Genomic DNA, 22,887 nt, shown 5'->3' with positions numbered 1-22,887 from the left:
AATGCATCCTTCCTTCTTTATATTTTATTTTTCTTGATTTAACTTGGGAATCAAACTCTTCTTTTCTGTGGCTGCGATGGAGGAATGAAATTGTGGGGAGTTGTTCAGTGGCAGATCCAGTCCATTTCCACAGCCATGGCAATTGCGGCTTGAACAACTGTTACAGCGATGAACTGGGTTCCATTCTATTCTTCTGATGTTTTAACAGTGTCTGCAATGGCAAAAGAGGAAATGACCTCTCAGTCCTCAGGAGTTAGTTTGAACAGTCAATCAGTTCTTGGAAGTTGAGATGGGCACCAGCCTTCGAGTTGGGTTAGCTATGGTGGCAATAGGACTATCAGCAGCAACAATTTGGCTTTGACAGAGATAATGTTTTGGGGCCAGTCAGCAGCGGGGGTGCCTCAGCATGCTGCTTCTTCAGTGTAGTGGCCTCTGCCAGCTTTTGACAGATGTGACCTTCTGGGTCTAGTTAGTGGTGACAGGGGCTGCTTCAGCTCTTTTCATCCTTGCATTTGCAGCGGAAGGGACTGGTGTGGCAGCACGTTATTTAGCAAATCAAGAAGCTCTGTATGGAACAGAAAATGAAATTTGTCCGAAGAATATCTGATTTATTTTTCATAATTTATGAAACTAAAACAGCACTGGCTTAAAACAGCATCAACATACACATTTTACTGTATTTCCATAAATACATGTAGCAAGCAATTAATATTACCATCTATTGGCAGCCTTGGAATTCTGCAGATGTTTGCTCTTCAGGTAATACTTCTATTATTCCTGCCCAAGTGTGTCACACTATTGTTCATTTAATTTTTGGAAAGTCAACACACAGGTTTGTTTACAAAGCCAAATCATAATCTAGAATAAAATACAAACAAGATATCATACTTGCTGTGTGATAGCAGCTACACCAGACACAGTGACAGATTAAAACTGCCCTACGAAAATCAGAGAAGTTGAGTTCTTGAAATAGTACACTGTACAGGATGACAGAAAAGTAATTTGAATTTCCCCAAGAAGATATTAGGCGCTATGGAAGTGCCTTTTATTTTGTACATCCAGTTAAACATATAATGGATCAACTTATAGGATTCCAACATTTTTTATGGCATAAACTGTTTTAAGAAATACCCAACACAGCACACAACTAAAAGACATTGTCTCTTATTCAAGTTTATCCTGTCAGGAGCATTTTAACTTTCGGTGGTACGAGCGAGCAAAGGGGTTAGGTCCAATCAGTTCCATCAAAACAATTGAATATGTCAAGACTCAGAAACCCCAGGGACCAATTAAAAACAAAGCACCAAGTGCAAGTTACCAACTTAAAAATGCCTCATGCATTATATCCCCAGAGGTTTAAGTCTAAGAATTTCAGCATGTTGTCACTAATTAGACATGCTGTAAAGTGTCTCACTCATGATTAACATGATACTGTTTTGATTTGAAAAACATGCAATTGAGGCAAGGTTAAGGGACTGAGTTCACTTTCAAAACTAAAGCTGAAAACATGATGATTTAAAATCTTTCAGTGTTGCCTTTGCAGAATGAAAAGATGTAGAAACAAGTTACCACGCAGCATGGTTCTTCAACATTAGTCCCTCTGAACACCAACGACAGGAGTGTTACAAAGGAGGTGCAACTGACTTCCTCAATTGACTTCCCCTCCTGTGCAGAGTGGGCAATCTGCATCTTGCTTGCTAGTGTCAGAGGATGAAAAGTCACATGAAACCTTTTTTAAACAAACATGTCTTCACGCTCAGTGACTGACATCCATCTCGACATCATCATCCCCAGCACTGAAAGCAGAGAAGCTGATTGGTTGACACTCAAGAGTCCGTAGGTTCACCAGACAAGCTTTTTGTGTTGTAGAAAATTCTGGGACAGCAACCAAGAGTACCCGTTGTCCTTCTACACCTGGGAACAGAGAGTATTTTCCTTAATTACTCCACAATTCTGACAAAATAAACTATGCAAAAACTAAACAAAGCGGGAAAAGGGCCAGCTGCTTCTTTTTGCTATTTCTTAATGTTTCCTCTACCCACACCAAACAGGTCCAAGTTAGAGGAACAAGGGCTGCATTCAAACAATTGATGCCTTTTCCAGTTATGAAAAATGAGATGCTCTTCCTATAACAGCTCAAGAAGAATGGTGATTTTGAAGCATCAAACTGGGTATACATTGTTCACATAAACCCCCTCTTAAAATTCTTGTTTGAAATGCAGGAATCACTTGCTCGTCTGAGCAAACACTCAAAATCATATCCTAATGAAGAGGCAACCACGTTGCTGTGCACACAATGACATGTACGACATACCAGCTAAAGGACATAAACAAACAAACTTTTCATTCCAGACTTCAAATTTCACCACTGATCACGGGGTGAATCAAACCCATGTCCCCAGCACATTAGAATGGGGTTCTAGTTCACTTGTCTCATGAAGTAACGATGACACTACTACCGCTTTGCCAAGAGGCTTCTGCAGATCATTCCACAAGTTTTCTTGAAGAGTGAACATTTTCCATGTAAAAATCTCAAGAACTTGTGTAGCGCTGGCTACTGAATTATTTCATTCATACACTGTGTAACTGCTGTTTGAAAGAAACCACAATGTATTCATCTACAGCACAATACTGTAGATGTGAGAAAAAAAAATCAAAAATATGAAAAGCAACACAAAAGCAGCAGCACAGTGGTTAGCCTCACAGCGCCAGAGACCCGGGTTCAATTCCCACCTTGGGCAACTGTCTGTGTGGAGTTTGCACATTCTCCCCGTGTCTGTGTAGGTTTCCTCCAGGTGTTCCGGTTTCGTCCTACAGTCACAAAGATGTGCAGGTTAGGTGAACTGGCCATGCTAAATTACCCGTAGTGTTAGGTGAAGGGGTAAATGTAGGGGAATGGGTCTGAGTGGGTTGCTCTTCGGAGGGTCGGTGTGGACTTGTTGGGCCAAAGGGCCTGTTTCCACACTGTAAGCAATCTGATCAAAATAATTACATACAAGAGTATATCTAATAGTTGCCAAGTCTTTGAGAGAGAATAATAACGTGGTCGAAGTGAAAGCAATAGGATATTAAAGAATAAATAAAATCAGAAATGTGAAAGCCATACAGAAGAAAATAGTTCATGGGAAAACAAAGGGCTACTTGGAAAACTGGCAACATAACACAGGCTCCAGTGATCGGATCACTTATAAAAAATAAATGCTCAAAATTGCAGAATCAACCTTCCTTCACTCATGTTTCAGAAGTGGAATTCCCTTAGTATTAACCTGTTTATCCCTCTTACATGTACACTTATGCCAGAAACTATCTCAAAACTGGAGGTCGTCCATTTCAACACCTATGCTAACAAGTGAGCAACATGCAAACAGAAAATACTTATTTTTTGAAAACCCAACACATTGCATCCATTAGAGTATGTGCATTCTACTTTGGTGAAGCCACAAATCATTGCCTCATGAATTGTAGGCCGAAATGGTTCACTTTACAATCAAGTATGTCCTAAATATATTGCTGTTAGCTTTGAAACTGTGGCAAATACAAAACGAAATTTGAGAGATCCATTTGTGGCAGCCCCCTGAAGTGTCTAACAACTTAAATGATCTGGTTAGATACAATTATTGCTCATCACAAGACAAATTCTCAGAGTGAAAATATTGAAAGGTCAAAAATTTGACTTCCAGAATCATATCTCCTGAATCAAAATTCATTGAAAGTTGTTAAAGATAGCATATCCTGTACATGTGAATTTATTTTAAAGCATCTCGGGAGTCCAAATATTGTGCCCTGAAAAATCTCCACAGTATTTATCTCCTCCAGCATTCGAGTATGAACACAAAGTTCCAACTGTTTAAAACCATTGGAATTTCAACAATCCTCCCAATCTCCCATACTGATTTTTAACTGCAACACTCTTTAATCATCCTGCCCAAACAGAAATCATGCACAAAGTTTTCTCTCGACATATGCCTTCCAACAAATTCGGTCCTCACCTTTTAGAATTTTTGATTGGAATGATGGAGCATTGCCACAGAAGTAAACATGTGGACACTCCTCAAAAATGAATGGATCATTCATGTAGAATGGGTAACATCCTAAGAGATTAAAAAAAAGATAAACATGTTCATTACTCCAAAACTACCACTTCAACAGAATACTAAATGACAAATAATTTAAATACACATTTAGAAAATTATATTCCGGACAAGTGCGGATCTGATCAACCATAGTCCCAAGTAAACCATAAATACTGTCTCATTTTAAAAACTGCATTTGAACATAGCTCTAAGCAAGGAATATTCTTCACAAAACAAAAAATTAACATATATTACTTAAAAGATGACAGACACTCCTGACAAGTACAGTTTTCCAAAATGAACTTTGTTCTTGAAGTACTTACCAAGGGTGTCCGGCGAAGTGGGACTCATGTGGCCAATCCGTAAAGTCCACTCCAAGATCTCAAGATGATCCTCCATCGAACTGTAGCAGAAAATGTCCTTCACATTCTGTCCAGATGTTCCCAGGAACCTGAGCAGAAGGACATGAAGCATAGCCTTTCACTTTTGGATTTATAAAAACATCAACAGACATGTTTTTTTTGTTGCTTCTTGAATTCAATTTTGAGTTACTTCAAATATTCATTCATGGGAAATGGGCATCAGTGGCTGAGACAGCAGTTAGTGCCATCTGAAGGTGTCCTTCAGAAGGTGATCGCGAACTGCAACTTCATGCTTCACATGAAGGGAACAGTTACAGCCATGTTTATCAGAATAATTTCAATTTCAGCCATCTCTATTGTTGCACTTCGAATCTTCCTGCATTCGTACCTTACTCCATCAATGTCTGCTTGATAAGGGTTGGTGACAAGCTGCATTGTGGGATAAGTCATAGCCTGCGGAAACATACAGTGGTGGAGTGGCTGCTGTGGCAAGGTGTAATTTGTTGGATCAAATTCCCCAGGCATACAATCTACAGGAACCGAGGCCTGCAGTAAACAAAGAAAAAAGATAGTGCATACTTGAATGAACGTGCACACAGCTGGGCAACAATTTATTCAGCTAAACATGCAGTTTAAACCAACTATTTCCCAACAGATATGTTCAGCGCACACAGTACCAGCAGCAGAAAGCTATGAACAGAATTAAATACGCACACTTAGCTGCACCAGGATCTCATCGAGCATTTTAATGGCTTCCACGCTGGCTGCCTGAGTCTTCTTTGTTAGATACTTGGCCTGGAACACATATTCGATGACAAAGTTATAATGACACACAACCACTATCTGATATCAACCAAAACTGCATTATGTCTCAGAAGCTAGATCGCCAAAGATTACTGCCCCCAACAATAATTGGAAGAATCAGACCATTTGAGGCAAACAAAGACTTTTTTTTTCCCCTCTGTGGAGTCAGATAACTCAGAAACAGACCCTTTGGTCCAACCAGTCCATGCAGAACGTAATCCCAAGCTAATCTCGTGCCACGTGCCTGTTCCTGGTTCAAAACCCTCCAAACCTTTGCTATTCAAGCCTTTATCTGAGGGTCTTTCAAATGTTCTAACTGCGCCCACATCCACCACTGCTTCATGAGGTACATTCCACACCAAAAGCAACCGAGAAAACTTGCCCTTGTATCTTTTTAAAATCTCTGTCCTCTCACCTTAAAAGTCTGCCTAGTCTTGAAATCCACAAGCCGAGGGAAAAGACACCTACCATTAACTCTCCCTCTAGCTATCCTGATTTTATAAACTTCTCCAAGCTCACCTCTCAACCTCTTCAGTTGCAATGAGAACTGCATATGCTAGGGGGAAGGTAGCCGAGAAAGCAATAGGTAGATGCAGGTATGGGATAATAGTGATAGGTTGGTGGGGAGGGTGGAGCGGTTCAGTGGAAGGAAAATAGACAGGTAGTACAGGGCAAGAGGGCATTGCCAAGTTGGAGGGTTTGATGTGGGATTGCCGGGGCAGATTTGGAAACGAGTGAAATCGATGTTGATGCTGTGTGATTAAAGGGTCCCAAGGAGAAAAATGAGATGTCCGCCCTCCAGTTGTCAGGTAACTTGAAGTTGACAGTGGAGGCGTCCCAGGACTTGCATGTTCTTGGTGGAGCAGGAGCAGGAGTTGAAGAGGCTGGCAATATGGCAGTGGGGCTGTTTGGTGCACGTATCCCAGAGGCTTTCCGTGAAACACTGAGTTAGCGTCCTGTCTCCCTGATGTCAAGGAGACCACATTGAGAGCAATGGACACAGTAGATGATGTTGGTGGATGTGCAGGAACATCTCTGCCGCATGTGAAATGATCCTTTGGAGAAAAAGGCAGGGTTGGTGCGTGTCTAGCTGTGGAAGATGGACTGTTCTACATGTCCTATGAACAGGCAGGCATAGCGGGGGCCCTTGTAGATGCCGAAGCCGACCCCTTTATTCTGAAGGAAGTGGGAGGATTTGAAGGAGAAGTTGAGGGTAAGGACCAGTTCGACCATTTGAATGAGTGGGTCGGTGGAAGTGTACTGGTTGTTGGGTCGGCAGCAGAGAAAGAAACCGAAGGCTTGGAGGTCTTTGCCATGCCGGATGGTCACATAGAGGGACTGGATGTCTGTAGTGAAGATGAGACGTTGGGTGCCAGGGAAACGAAACTCATGGAGGAGGTGGAAGGCATGGGTGGTATCCTGAATGGAGGTGGGGAGTTTATTATGGTTTGGTAATAGCAAGTGGGGTCGTGGTTAAAGGGGAGATAGGAGGTGTCTATGAGTTGGCACCTGGCTTCAGAAGTTGCGTCTACGGCAGTGTAAGCGGAAGCAGTGCTTTTGGCAAAGTGTGCAGGGACAGCATAATTGTCTCTGGTGAGTGACATCAGTGGGGGGGGGGGGGGGGGAGAGGGAGAGAAGTGCCAACAGCTGTGGCAACCACAGGGACTGAAGTGACATTGAGGGCAGCTTTCGCAGAGGTTCTGGTAGCATTTGTGGAGGCAGTATGGTCAGCAGTGGCCGCAGTCAGTCGAGCGGCAGGTGTGAAAGTGAAGTCATCATTAGCAAAGGTGGATGTAGTAGCCGCATGGATAACGGTGTCCAACTGGTTCCAGAGGCTGGGGGAAAGATCTGGAGTGGTGGAGGAATCCCGAGTTTGGAGGTAAGTACTTGAGAATTTGGTGCTCTCACGTTCCTTTTTGTCTGATAAGCTAGAGGATAACTGTTTTTTGAATGTGTGGATCCTTCACAGGTGAAGAATAGCAGAGGTCCTTTGCAGGTCTGTGCCAAAATGCCATACCTTGCCTTTGTCCAAATTGAACTCTGTGTGCCATTTTTCAGTCCACTGACCAAAGACCCTTTTGTAATTTTACAAAATCTTCTTCACTGGCCATTGTACCACTAATCTTGGTGTCATCTGCAAACATTGTAACCATGCTTTCTGAATTCTCATCCAAATCATTCATGTATATGCCAAACACAAGTGGACCCAGAACCAATTCCTGTGCAACAGGGTGGTGACAGGACTACAGTCCAAGAAGCAGCCTTCAACCACCACTTCCTGCCATTAAGCCACCCATGTATCGAATCGGAAAGCTCACCCTGAATTGCACGCAAACTAACTTGACTAATAGTCAACCACATAGAACCTTGCCAAAGGCTTTACTGAAGTCCGAGTAAACAATGTCTACTGTCTGCCCTTGTCAAGCTCCTTGGAGACATCATCAAAAGGCCTCAATCAATTTTGAGAGACATGATTTTCCTTGCATAAAACCATGCTGACTGTCCCTCATCAATTTTTGCCTCTTTAAATGCTTATAAATCCTATGTTTTAGAATGACCTCCAACAACTTAGCAACAGCCAATGTCAGATTGACAGGTCAATAGTTCCCTGGTTTCTCCTTACAATCCTTCTTAAACAAGGGCACAATATTAGCCTCCCTCCAGTCATTCAGCATCTCACCCGTAATTAAACAGGATGCACTCACTTCTACAATGGGCCCCACAATTTCCTCCCTTAGTTCCCACAGCATTCTGGAATACATTTGGTCAGGTCCTGTACATTTAGCCACCTTTATATTCCCTAATACCTCCAGAACTTCCTCTTCAACATTTATTTTCCAGAGTTCTCCAGCCTCCACTTTGATGAGCATTCTGAGAATATAATGGCACAGGTATTCCTATGGCCAGAGAGTCTTTTATGCAGCACAAGACCTCAACAGATCACACTGACAACTGCCAAGGGAGGAGCAGATTAATACTTGGCTTTTTAGAAGATTCGTGTAACATCTGCCTGTTTCAGTTGCCACTTTTGCATTAATGTACAAATTTCCATGTTCAGAAAAATGATTAACAAAGCTTTGCGTTCATTTGTTACAAGTAACAGGAGAACACAATAACATGGTGAAACACCAGCTGCTCACCTTGATGAAGGAGTCTTTATCCTGTGTGTTCCGACTGAGAAGATTTCCTGCTAAAATCACACGAGAGATTTTTGCAGCACTGCTCTGTTCACCCTCATCTCCCAACTGACCTGTTACCATGTCAATGAGAAGCTGCATGCCAAGAAGACTTTCTGCATTCTTTCCACCCAGGCCAAGACCAGAGGCTAATATTACATACCTTTAAACAGCAAAATAGCACACAATTAATTCTCATACTGCTTAAATTCTGTATATAATTTAAAGGTTGCTAAGAATGGCAAATAAAATTCATCATGCAATTTGCTCACCATGAAATGTTCCAAGTGGAAGATAAGCTATCAAGGTCAGTCAAACAAAACCTTTAAGCTCGGAGTCATGTGAGAAGGAAGAATACCGAAAGCAGCATTTAATGTGGCCAATGAGTCAAAATATGTGGCACTGAAAGAGCGCAGGTCAGGCAGAAATGTACAATTCCTGATGAAGGGCTTATGCCCGAATCGTCGAATCTCCCACTCCTCGATGCTGCCTGACCAGCTGTGCTTTTCCAGGGTCACAGTTGTCAACTCTGACTCTCCAGCATCTGCAGTCCTCACTTTCACTTAATATTACAAACTAATTAATTCATGTCTCAAAAATCCATGATGTACAAGTGTTTTGCTCACCTATCAGTGTTTGGACCTGCCATTTGCCGCTGTGGTGGAATGTCAGTTGTACAAATATCTTCTACCAAAAATTTTCCATCACCCTGTTCAGCACCAAGTAATGCAATAACTGCACCTGATAAACAAACCACAAGGACAAGGTTGTTATGTACCAGATCAAACCCTCTCAAAAAATATCAAAGACTATTTACAGCCAAGTGCAAGGCGCTGTGTTACAAATGTGATTCGATAGATCAAACTATGCAGCTTTAAACAAAACACACTTCAGTCTGAAACCACAGTTCAAATATTTAAAAAAATGTGGCACAACTTTAACTGGATCTAAATACCTAACAAAATTATGTATTATTTAACTGCTACTCAAGTGTTCCAATAGAGCGGCATCCCATAGACACACCCTTGGTAAAGGCAAATTCAGCAAATCAAATTACCCTTACTTACTATCTCCCTCCATTCCAGAAGGAACACAGGCAGAATGAATCCAGCAAGGACAGAATTCAAGCTGTTTGTGGCAGCAGATAAACAGCTGTATCTTGCCGCTACAGTCCCAAAACCCCAACTTCAACAACTGAAAGCAGAACTAAAACCCTAGGTTTGTGAGCCTGACTCCACCACTGACACTTCTTTTGCCTAATTTTAACAAATCAAAGCTCTTCACTCTCTTTCCATGGAGAAGGCACCAGGTTGACAAACACCCATCTTCAAGACAAACAGGTTATTACAACTCTCTTTTAAAGGGACATATTATCACATGTTGGATTCAAGTATCAGCTCTTAGAGAAACCATTAAGGCTAATTTCAATGAGTCACACCTCAAGAAATACTCAAACGAACCAATCCTTGAGCTGACAATAAGACCGACAACAATGGATGTCAGACTTAAAAATACAAGGTCAAAACAGTGTTAACCAACAAGAAAATACTGGAAATACTTGACATGAAGCAACAAACAGGTAATGTTCAAATCAACAATTTGTTATACGAGGTTTAACAATAGTATCTGAAGAAAAACCAATTTTATGAGAGCATGCCGAACACCAAAATCAAGGAAGCACTTCAGTACAACAAAAACATGCATGGACACTTTTTTCAATCTTGCAAATTCTAGAGAACTTTCGGACACTATTTCCAATAATGACTCTTTTATTCTTATCATTTTTACACAACTTCCTTAGACTGGCAGAATTTAGGGGTTTTCGAAAAAAAAAGACCACAAAATCAACAAAGAAAGCAGCTCAATTTAAAAGGTATCCCCACTTTATGTGCTATGGCTTCACACGCCTCCTCACATCTACCAGGACTGTTGTTTTAAATCAATATTGACTACCTAGTCTAGATATTCTACTACAAGCACGCGGGGAACCTTTCCAACGAAAAGATGCATATTTGAGGCGCTGCACTTCATCAAAGACAAATCACCCATACGTCTTCTTCCCCTCACGAATCAGGCATCAAGGTCCACTTGACGGGAACGTACTTAAAAACATTTAACCCTGCCTTGGTAAATGCAACTGATAATGTTTCAAGGTCAGCTGTCTTCTACAATTTTGTAACTCCATTTATACAGTTACCAACACAACCTGCATGTGTCACTGGAAAGCTACTGGACAACTGTCACAGATAATTACATAGTAGTTTTGTCATCAAATCCAGTTGAGCACAAACAAGCAAAGCAGCCAGAAGAAATCTCTTGATCCAAAGGTACACATCAGAATACCTGTCCAGAACATATCCTGGCACCTCTAAAATGCTAGGTCTTTCGGGGAATTGACCAAAATTGTTTCAACAATGCTTCCAGCCATACCTGTCACTAATTTCTGAACATCAATCTTTCCCTCCAATTTGATTCGTTGCAGCTCATCCTCTAGAATAAGCTCGTCGGATTGATCTGTGTATTTTGTACGTGCTGGTTGAGGCAACAGGTTGTGCTAAAAGCAACAAGATTTATGACATTAGGAACAACAATTAATCACCCTCAGTACACAGAGTATTCAAGTCAGAAGTGACAAAGGGGTGCAGTCATTCAACTCAGCTTGAATCAGTTTAAATTCAAAAACACATGAAACAATTAAAAGCAATTCCCAGTATCAAAAAAGATTTTTTCTTCACAGAATGGAGTACAGGTGAGCCAAGTCACTTGCTCCAATGCACCTCGGACTAGAATTTGAGTCTCATCACATTTTAAAAGTCCAACTTGAATAAGAAACAAAGAAAAACCTGATTAACTGATGAAGTCAAATCTAAATGGTGAGACAAAAGCAAAGTATGAATAGGAAAAGTGTTAGCCCAAACATAACTGCAAAAAGGTAGCTCAGGAGATCATATTTTAGCAAACAGCAAAGAGTAGCTAATAAATTGGGACAATTTAGATAATAAGAGAAAACTATATGGTAATATTAAAAACAGATCAAGTTTCTCCAAGTACAAAGGTGAAAAACTGTTTCATCTCGAGAGAGAGAGTCTGGAGAACTAAACAGATAACAAGGAAAAGGCAGAGGGGATGAACATGCATCTTTTGTGTGTCTTCAGGAAAGTTCCAGCAGATCCTTGAAAATTAACAGGCACTGAGCTACCTAAAACAATGAGTCACTGGAGAAAAAGTACAAGAACAATGAGACCTAATTTGACAAGTCCTCAGTACCAGATTACCTATACCATACGTTTTTTCAACAAGTGGCTAATGCAGGGCTAATAATTTTCCAACAATTCCACAGATTTTGGAAAGGTCCAAGTGAACTGGAAAATAGCTAATGCAACACCTTTGTTCAATAAAAGACAAAGACAGAAAACAGGAAGCTATAGGCTAGTTAGTGAAACATGCAGCATACATAAGATTCTTTATTTAGGTTAAAACATGATGACATCACAATGTTATCAGTAGCATGACCATGGGATTGTTCAATTTGTTCAACTAACCTGTTAAGAGTTCTCTGAGAAAGTAAGCAAAGTTGTTCAAGGGGAACCTGCAGCCACAACTTACTTGGATTTCTCAAAACAATTTGGAAAGGTACCAAGTCAAAGTTACACAAGCTAAGAACAGAGATGTTGAACATTTGAACAAATCAGTCCTTTATCAAGGCAAACAGAAATCGGATGGTCTTTCTCTGTTGGTAGGCTTTAACTAATGGCTTGTCACAGACAAGAACACCACAAATTTCAGTTTGCAATGTGCATAAATAACTTGGCAACAGGGACTAAATACATGGTATTAGATTTGCCAATAATGCCAAGGTAGCTATGAGAACACTGGTTAAGCTAAGATGGAAAGCACTAGAAGGATATAGATATGTGAAGCAAGCAAACAAGAAAAGCTATATATAAATTCAATGGCGAGCACGTGCAGAACTTCGTATTACGCAAAGATGTGGGTGACCCGGTACATGAATCGCAAAACGTTGGTAAGCAGATAAAGCAAGTAATCAGGAAGACAACTAGAAGTAAACTGTACGTTGCAAATTTTTACAGCAGATGTCAACATGAGATCACATATGAAGAATGTATCGCTTTGGTCTCATTTGGTAAACAGAACAGCATTGGAAGCTGTTTAGAAAAGATTTACTTGACATATCCCTGTCAGAATGCGTATAGGATACAAGCAGGCAGGGAAAGAGTTAAGTTCTGAGTTTTGTGAAAGAAGAGATTCAGCTGAGCATGACTCAGATCAGATAAGAACTTGCAGTTAACAATGGGGGTGCTGGAGGCAAGGGTAATGGGTTAACAAATGAAAAAGCATTCATTATGTACAGCCATTTAACAAGATGAGGTAGCATTCCATATGTGAGGTTAGTTTAACAAGGTGAAAAGTATTCATTTATGTGAAGTCAATTCATTGTGAAACAGCAGATGGCTAATTTTTTTCTGACTGATACTCGCTTATTGTAATAGTCACCTAATTAATATGTATGTTGCCTTATCTGGATGCTTCTCCCTGTAAAATGACTATATACTTTATTTAGAAAGTGCTGTTCCAGAGAACTGGGCAATCATTCTCTCTTCCCGCAGGGCTCGAAATAATGAAGGATGTAAAACAACTGTTGTCAAACTTTTGGGGGGGGGGGAGGGGGGGCAATGGGGTGACTAAATATTGGTGTAGTTGGCAGGATCCAGACTGACAGCACAAGTGACCACCTTGAACATCGGTGCCGTGAGACTGATGGGCCTTCAAGGTAAGATTTTAAAACTTGGCCCCTCTCGATATTCTTGTGTGCGAGAGACAGCCCCCTCGCTCGATAGCTCTCTATTCGACAGAATCTTCGAAAGGTAATTAGTTCAGCTGAGAGACATAGTTTCACAAGTGTGTTAGCTAGCAGAGGTTTGTGTCCTCTGCGATGCACGGGGAGGGGGTGGTGATTGAGGTTCAAGTCCTCGAAGTGATACTGGGGTTTGAGTCCCCTGGGTGGGTTCGGTTGAGGTTAGAATCCTCTGCGCAGTACTGGGGTTCAAATCTACTGGGTGGGTTGATTTGAGGTTTAAGTCCTCCGAGGAGTGAAATTTGAGATTCTCTGCGAATCTTTGTTCTGGCGGGGGTGGGGTGGGGGGTGTTGTCTTGGATTGTGCTACCATGTGGTCTGCTGAGAGGGCCTTCTCTTTTTTTTGTCAGTATAATTTCAGTGAGAAGAAGGAAAATAAAACAAGAAAATGCTGAAATTAAGGTTGTACTAATACTTGCACTGAAAAAGGAAAGTTTCAGCACAAATTGTGCCATGCTGAGAGTATGTGATATTTAAATATTTTGGTTTGTTAAAATACTGGTTCAGAAAATACTGGATCTTAATTCAATGTGTTTTACTGGCTTTGTAATGGGGAAGATTTTGTTTTTACATTCTAAGTGTACAATATTATGTCCTTTTTAAAACTATCAAACTTGTATCCTTAAAACAAACTGATTAAGTGCCTTGAGCTCCTGATGTGTTAGCAATTCTACAATGCCTGTTTAAAAACGAACGGTTGGGTCAGTGGTCCTGCTTTCACCAGATGAGAGTATTGTATTATAATCTTTGCTGCTATGTTTTTAATGCAGAGTGTTCACAAAAAGAACAGTGCATTTTCAATTTTATGTTTTAAGATTTGAGAGAATATCAGAACTGGAGGCTGAATTGGTTCAGTTCTGTTCATTATTGTTAAGACTTCATTGGCCCCCTTCATATTGCAAATTCAAAGATGCTGATCTCTACTGAAGTTGTCACTGGAAGTTCGACTATTCATACTTGGGAAATTTCATTTGGAAAACATACTTTAAAATATTCAGCATTTGTTTCCCACAAGTGTTTAAGATTTAAAGCTTAACTGAAACCGCCTCTTTAATTGCTAAATGTTTTCATGTTTTCTTTCTGTTCCAGACTTCTGAAATACTTATGCTGACAGCGTTCACATTAGCCAAGTATCAATTTGTTAAAAGAAAATAACTTTTGAGTAATCTAAATGGAGGCACCCGAGGGTTTGATTTTAGGAGCACTGATTGTTGTTTACAATTGACTGAATTGTTTTGGCAGTAGAATTTAGAAGTTTATTGATTGTACAAAAATAGATGCTATAAATAGTGAACAGAGTAACAGACTTCAAGAATTCAAAGAATGTTAAAACAGGCAGACGCAATTTAGTGTAGTTAAATGTGCGACTGTCTTTATACTGTTAACCACCTTGATAAGGAGGGAATGAGAGAGGAAGTGCAAAGATACTTCTGTAGAATTTCCCCATTTGCAGGTAAAGCACACCTTCAGAGCACCGTCTACCCCTCCGCAACCTGATCCAACGGATTCAGTCAGCTCCCCAGTCATGACCATGAAAAAAAAGCTAACAACAGTGAAGAGGAGGTCTGTACAATTTTTGTCAGTGGCCTTCCTATGGATATTAAACCATGCGGGTTTTACCTTGTCTTTCAATCATTTAAGGGATATGAAGGTTCACTAATCAAACTAACATGACAACAGCCAGTTGGCTTTGTTACATTTCAACACCAGAGCTGGAGCAGATGTAGCAAAGAATGCTGCATTCACCTAGCCTGCAGTTTGCAGCTGCTGCACTGCACACTCAAATGTGCTGATATCCTCCATCTGAAATATCTCCAGAAGGATGAAAGTCTCTTCAGTTTTGTTAAGTATTTAACTACCATTATTCAAGAATTCGGATTTCTCTGTGGAGTGATGCACAAGGACAGACTGAATTTTGTTTTCAGGTTGAACTTTACTGAAGGAAATTTGGGAGAACTGACTTGTTTCCACTCGAGTTGGAGGGGATGGAGTGGTCACTAAGGAGTGTAGATTTAACAACTTTACTGGTGAATTATTCTTCCACATGGGAGGATTCTTAAAATTCTATTTACTGAAACGGACTAGTAATTTTTGTTGTTACAATCACTATATGCAGTGTGTCAGTAACTTGCTTAAGTATTGGCTGTCAGCGTCTTATGAAAGCTGGTAAGGCCATTGGTTATCATGAAATGATAAAAGGAGGGTATGAGAATATGTGTAGGGTACAAGCAGGCAGGGAAAAAGTTGAGTTTTGTGAAACAAGATGTTCAGCTGAGCATGATTCAGATCTGCTAAGAACTTCGGTAACAATGGGGTGCTGGAGGTAAGTGTAATGGGTTAACAAGGTGGAAAAACATTCATTATTTCAAGTCAGTTAATCACTGTGTAACAGCAGATGGTTTACTCTTTATTAATTATTCTCTCACACTCAGGGCCCGGAATAAAGATGAAAGAGATCAAACTATACCATGTCTCTGAGTGCTTTGCTTTGACTGAGGATGGAAGCAGGACAAGGGAGAAAAGATTTAAAAGGAATCCAAGGGGCAGCTTTTTCACGTAGAGGGTGGTACGTGCATGGAATGAGCTTCCAGAGGAAGTGATGGAGGCTGGTACAATTACAACATTTAAAAGGCATCTGGATGGGTATATAAATAGGAAGGGTTTCCAGGGACATGGGCCAAGTGCTGGCAAATGGGACTAGATTAATTTCGGCTATCTGGTTGGCATGGATGAGTTGTGCCAAAGGGTCTGTTTCCATGCTGCACATCTATGATTCCTCCTAAATTCATGTCCAAATCATTAACATAAATATCAAAAAGAAGTGGATCCAGCACTGATCCTTATGGCATATTGCTGGTCACAGATCTCCAGTTCGAAACAAACCCCTCCACCATCATGTCTCCCATCTTTCAGCCAGTTTCATTTCCAATTGACTATCTTCCCCCTAGACTCCACATGATCCAACGAGAAATCCCTTCCTTAACATGCCACTTCATTTTGGGATACACCTCATGAGACCTCTGGGATTTATCCACCTTTCTGCATTTTAACATGTCCAGCACCTCCTCTTCGGGAATACGGACACTTTTCAAAATATCATATTTATTTTTCCAAGTCCTGTAGTTTCCATAGTGTTCTCCAGAGTCAATACTGACACAAAATAATCATTTACTATCTTACCCATCTCCTGCGATTCCACACAGGTGGCTATTGAATTACTACTGCAACATAGAACATTTCATTTGCCTTTAAATAAGAACAAGTTAGAGCCTAGGTTATCTCCTTGATACATATCAAAGGGTTTTGGTGTGGTCCATAACACAAAACACAGAGCTGGTGATCTGTCCCTCCTTTTCTCTCATTGGTAAGTAGTTCTTCTCTTGAATATCCATGTCAGGTTTCAGGGAATTTGAAGCGTATGGGAGAGAGCAAGTGGGGAAGCTGAAAGATCTAAATGTGGATTAACTACCTGGACCAGACAACCAACATTCCAGAGTTCTTAAGGAAAGAGTGAAGGAGATTGTAGAGACACTATTGGTGATCTTTCAGGGATCACTGGTGTCAGGAAGGGTCCCAGATGACTGGAAAATGGCCAATGTAACACTCTTGTTTAAAGGGAGGGATGCAAAAGACAAAATTATTGGTCAGTTGGCCTGACCTCAGTCGACGTTAACATTTTGGAGGCCTTGAAGTATGAGATTTAGGAGCACCTGAAAGTGCACTGGAAAATAAGGCTGTCAGCACATCTGTGTCAAGAACAGTCAAGCGTAATCATCTGTTGGAATTCTATGAGGCACCAAGCAAGTTAGATAAAGGAGAGCCAGTGGCTGTCATTTATTTGGATTTCCAGAAGGCCTTGGAGGTGATGCACATGAAACTGCTAAATAAGCTAAGAGCCCATGGTGCCTTTTTGAAAAAAAAAGATTTATTCATTTGTGAGAAGGCCGCATTGCTGGCTGGCCGGCCTTCATTGCCTATCCCTAGCTACCCTTGAGACGGTGATGATGTGCCGCCTTCTTGAAGCGCTGCAGACTGCCTGCTTCAGATTGACCCGAAATGCCATTAAGGTAGGAATTCCAAGATTTTGACCCAGCAACAATGAAGGAACAGCAATATACTTGCAATTAGAATGGGGAGAGGTTCGAAAGGGAACTTATTGGTTGTGGCATTCTCAGGTATTTGCTGCCCTTGGCCTTCTAGATGAAAGTGGTCATGGGCTTGGAAGGTGTGTGAGGATCTTGAGCGAATTTCTCATGTGCAGCTTGTAGATCGTACAGACTGTTAATACTGAACATCGGTGGTGGAAGGAGTGATTGCTTGTGGATATAATGCCAACGAAGCAGGCTGCTTTGTTCTTAATGGTGTCAAGCTTCTCAAATACTGTTGGAGCTGCACTCATCCAGGAGAATGGGAAGTATTCCATCATATTCCTGACCTGTGCCTTGGAGTTGGCAGACAGGCTTTTAGGAGTTCAGTTTCTCATCACAGTATTCATAACTTCTGACCTGTTCTCGTAGCCAGTGTTTATGTAGTGAGTCCAGTTGAGTTTCTTGTCGATGACCACGGTCAAGTGTCATAAAAGCCCATCTGATTCACGGATGTCCTTCAGGAAAGGAAATCTGCCATTACCACCTGGTCCGGCCGAGATGTCACTCCAGACCCACAATGGTGTAGTTGACTCTCAACAGCCCTTTGAAATAGTCTTGCAAGCCATTCAGTTGTACCAAAGTCACAAAGAAATGAAACTAGACAAAATTACTTGGCATTGACCTAGCACCAGAAAAGACAATGGCACAAAACAGCCCTGTCAAGCCTGCAAAGTCCTCCTTACTAACATCTGAGGGCTCTTGCCATAATTGGGAGCTGTCTCACAGACAAGTCAAGCATCATGCTGAGACAGTCACATTCAAAGAATTATACTTTACAGATAATGCCCCAGCTATGACCATCACCTTCCCTGAATGTGTCGTATACCACCAGCAAGAGATGGACTCTGGACATTATAGTTGTGGGTATGACTTGCAGACATTTCATCCCCTGTCTTGGTGACATCTTCAGTGCTTTGGAGCTTGCAGTGAAGCGCTGCTGTCCAATATCTTCTGGAATTTATTTGTTTCTGTTCCTGCTATTCGTGGTTGTGGCCGGTATACTGGGACTAAGTCTGTGTGTTTCTTGATGGAATCCATGCTTTAGATCTTTGTTTAACTTGCCCTGTGATCATTGCATTGTCCCAGTTGAATTTGTGGTCCTTGTCATCTTTGAGTATGGCTACTAGAGACAGCTGGTCGTGGCATTTAGACGCTAGCTGGGTGTTCATGGATGAAGTTGTTTGCCTGTCCCCTATCGTGCTGAGTGCAGTCTTTGCATGGAATCTTGTAAACTATGTTAGTCTTACATATGATGGGAATAGGGTCTTTTGTTTTTGTTCTGCTTGTACACTGAGATTAACCGCCATGTTGTTTGGCACACTGTGCCAAATGGGAAAGACTGAGAACAAATCTAGCAATTCAAGACTGGGCATCCTTGAGATGCTGAGGGCCATCAACAGCAGCAGAATTGTACCCCAAAACAGCCTGTAAGTTTATGGCACAGCATATTCCCCACTCAACCATTACCATCAATTCAGGGGATCAACTTTGTTTCCATGGAGAGTGCAGAGGGCATGCCAGAAGCAGCACCAAGTTTTACTGAAGATGACTTGTCAACTTAAAGCAACAGTGCAGGACTACTTGCATGCCAAACAGAATAGGCAGCAAGTAATAGACAGAACTAAGCATCTCACAACCAACAGATCAGATCTCAGCTGTGCAGTCCTGCCACATCCAGACAAGAAAGATGGTGGATGATTGAAGAACTCGCTGGAGGAGACAGCTCCACAAATATCCCCATCGTCAACGATGGAAGAGCCCAGCACATCAGGTAAAAGTTAGGACTGAAGCTTTCACAGCAAAATTCAGCCAGAAATGCCTTGTGTGGATGATCCATCTTGGCCTCCTCTAGTAGTTCCCAGCATTTAGATATCAGTCTTCAGCCTTTTCGATACACTCCACAGTATATCAAGAAACAATTGGAGACGCTGGATCCTGATAGGCTGTGGGCCGCGACAACATTCCAGCAACAGAATGGAAGACTTGTGCTCCAGAACTTACCGTTCCTCTCACCAAGTTGTTCCAGTACAGTTACAGCACTGGCATCTATTGAACAACATGAGAAATTGCTCAGATATTACAGGCAACGTACTGGCATGCAAAGACTTTTGGTTAACTGGCAGAAGGCAGAAAGTGGGGATAAAGGGATCTTTTCAGGATGGCAGCCAGTTACTAGTGGAGTATCGCAGGGATCTGTGCTGGGACTACAATCAGCACAAAGTAACTGAGGGCTCGGCTGCTAAGTTTGCAGGTGACACAAAGAAAGATGGAGGGACAGGTCATGTTGAAGAATTGGGAAGCGACAGAAGGAGGTGCTCAGGCTGGGAAAGTGCACAAACAGTGTCATGTTTCTCAATTACAATTTCAAAACCAGCCATGGGCATGTTCCTGTAATATCAATTCCTGTAATATTTGTGTCAGTCCAACTTGCCAAGTAGAGACCTTCCCACCACATCAGGTGTCCATTCTTTAAGGTAATTTTCCCAATCGAGAGAAGAGGGTGTACCTTATTTGTACTCCCCTTTATTACACTGTCAGGAAGTTCCCATTGATGGAGGAGTCCAGAACCAGGAATCACCATCTAAGAATATGAAGTAAACCATTTGGGAGCTGGGGACATTGGAGCAGCCATGAAGCTGCGAGTCCCATGGACAGCAGTACATATAAGTTGGCACATCACAGGCTGAGACTCCATCGGCAGAAATGGAATGAGTGACTACCAGGACAAATAAAAGGACAAGGTCTGGCAGCATCTGTAAGGAGAGAAAAGAGCTGATGTTTCGAGTCTAACTGACCCTTTGTCAAAGCTGGGAGTGCAGGAAACCCCCGTGGCTCTTACTGTGCAAAACATATATAGTACTCAAAGTTTGTGAGAAGATTTGTAGTTCGGGTGCTCGTTGCTGTGGTTCTGTTCGCCGAGCTGGAAGTTTTTGTTGCAAACGTTTCGTCCCCTGTCTAGGTGACATCCTCAGTGCTTGGGAGCCTCCTGTGAAGCACTTCTGTGGTGTTTCCTCCGGCATTTATAGTGGCCTGTCCCTGCCGCTTCTGGTTGTCAGTTTCAGCTGTCCGCTATAGTGGCCGGTATATTCGGTCCAGGTCGATGTGTTTGTTGATGGAGTTTGTGGATGAGTGCCATGCTTCTAGGAATTCCCTGGCTGTTTTTTGTTTGGCTTGCCCTATAATGGTAGTGTTATCCCAGTCAAATTCATGTTGCTTGTCGTCTGCGTGTGTGGCTACTAGGGATAGCTGGTCGTGTCGTTTCGTGGCTAGTTGATGTTCGTGGATGCGGATCGTTAGCTGTCTTCCTGTTTGTCCTATATAGTGTTTTGTGCAGTCCGTGCATGGGATTTTGTACACTACATTAGTTTTGCTCATGCTGGGTATCGGGTCCTTCTTTCTGGTGAGTTGTTGTATGAGAGTGGCTGTTGGTTTGTGTGCTGTTATAAGTCCTAGTGGTCGCAGTCGTCTGGCATATATAGTGCTTTGGATGCTTTTGGAGAGAACGGCCTCTCAGGGGAAACCAGTAAATTCATTGCACCACAGTCGACGTGGCTGCACAGGGGAGGAATATAAAAAGAGTGTGAATGCAATTGTTATAGATCAACAGGAAAGGAAACAGACATGCATTTCTATGGCTCCAACTCAAAGGGAGTTACCCACATGGCAGTCAAAGTATAAACAAAGATATAACAGTTGAATACATGGCCAGAAAACTTGGCGGGGGAGGGGGGTCTCAGATGTCTGGAATATTGGGGCTGGTTCTGGGAGAGGTGGGACCAGTACAAACTGGACAGGTTACAGTTGAGCAGACCAAGACTGACGTCCAAGGGCAATATTTATTCCTGTGGTTGGGGAAGATTTAAACTCGAACAGTAGAGGGGTGGGAACGCAAGTCGTGTGGCAAGGTAAAGAGAAACAAGGAAGAAAGAATCTTATGAGCAAAAGCTCTGCCTACTGGAGTTGAGAAGAATGATGTGATCTCACTGAAACATACAGGATTCTGAAGGAGCTTGACATTCTGAATTCTGAGAGAATGCTTCTCCTCAGAAGGGAGTTTCAGACCAGAAGGCAGACTCTCAGGCTAAGGGCGAGAAACAGAGGGGTTTAAGTTTGAAGTGAAGAAGTATTTCTTCTTTCAAAGTATTCAGTGACTTTGGAACTCCTTGCCACAGAGAGATGTGGGGGAGAGTCCTTAACACTATTTAATGCTTAGATCGGTAAGACTCTTCACAATGTGGGGAAATCAAGAGATGGAGGAAGGGCAGAGAGGTAGACTTGAGCCAAGTCAGATCTGCCATGGTCCCATTCAGTGGCAGACAGGCTCAAGGTGTTGAGTAAATGTTAGTCACAACTTGAGTCATATTCTTATTTCTTACAGGTCAGTGTTTTATTGTTCAACTTTCGAGTAAAGTTGTGCAGACCAGAAAGCATAGACAAGACCACAACCATTATCAGCAATCTAAATGAATGGCAGTGCACTGCAAACCAATCTAATGTAGTAACACATAAGACTCCTGTATACTCTGCAAATATGAACAGGGCAATGGTTTGCACGAGTCCATACCTTTGAGCATCACCCCAGTTGGAGTAACGGTGCACGAATTCTCATTCGTTATGTTCTAATGGTGGATGCTTCACCGCGCAAAGGAATCGGGACATGCTGATTAAAAGTACTAGACCTTTCGCTGGGCTGAGAGCGACGGCCAAATACTAGGGTGACGGTGAAGGATACGTCCTCAAGAGGCTCATACTGAGACGGGTCCCAGAGCAGGACTCCTACCTCCTCACTGATTTCCCGCAGGATGGATGGTTTCAACTCCATGTGCTTGAAGAGGGTGCCAACCACACAACATTTCTGGCCGACCTGCAGCTCACACAGCTTCTTGACCGGCACATCGGCCCCTGCAGAACACAACAGGAGAATCATGCGGCGCCCGAGTGAACAGCAACACTCAGCCTGATGGAGCCGCTGGGGAGAGCAGCGGATTCAATCCTGAAATAAAATCAACGCACCGCACAGACCGAGTGTTTCACCGCGGTTCAGGACAATGCCATTCCATTCCTCGCTCAACCAACATCCATCCACCCACCGCCGGTTGGCGCCTGACCCGTCCCCCCCATCTCTGGCGGCTGTGTGTGGAGCTGGGGGAAATACTCACCCCACTTCTTTCTGGCGCTCTCCTCCACCAACGGGCGCACCTGCATCAACCGGGCGGCGTAGATGTGCGCGTACTGCCGCTGGAAGGAGCGCTCGCCCAGCCTGAAGCAGCCGGAGCGGTTGTTGTAGGAGCCGGCGGTGACCCGGGGGAAAGTCGGGCCCGGCTGGGCCGGGAGCGGGGCCGACAGCAGAGTCGGCTCCTGCTGCGCCGCCCGCTCGGAAAACATAACAACGTGGATGAACGGCTGCGATGGAAGGATAAATACCCCACCCCTCTCCCCTTTCTCCTT

At 42.4% G+C, this 22,887-nt stretch overlaps 1 protein-coding gene across 1 annotated transcript; it reads right to left on the bottom strand.

The window, feature by feature from the left end:
• Positions 1-587: 587 nt before the first annotated feature.
• Positions 588-22,887, bottom strand: pold2 (polymerase (DNA directed), delta 2, regulatory subunit). Its single transcript, XM_043681356.1, has 10 exons — positions 22,599-22,887; positions 22,220-22,341; positions 10,846-10,969; positions 9,042-9,156; positions 8,380-8,578; positions 5,150-5,230; positions 4,824-4,981; positions 4,397-4,524; positions 3,990-4,091; positions 588-1,914 (listed from the first exon to the last, which is right to left on the bottom strand). The coding sequence occupies exons 1-10, from the start codon at positions 22,822-22,824 to the stop codon at positions 1,757-1,759; spliced, it is 1,413 nt and encodes a 470-aa protein (XP_043537291.1). The 5' UTR covers positions 22,825-22,887; the 3' UTR covers positions 588-1,756.

The sequence above is a fragment of the Chiloscyllium plagiosum genome, chromosome 42 (assembly GCF_004010195.1).
Source record: "Chiloscyllium plagiosum isolate BGI_BamShark_2017 chromosome 42, ASM401019v2, whole genome shotgun sequence".
NCBI classification, from domain to species: domain Eukaryota; kingdom Metazoa; phylum Chordata; class Chondrichthyes; order Orectolobiformes; family Hemiscylliidae; genus Chiloscyllium; species Chiloscyllium plagiosum.
This window is presented reverse-complemented; position numbering and strand designations above follow the sequence as displayed.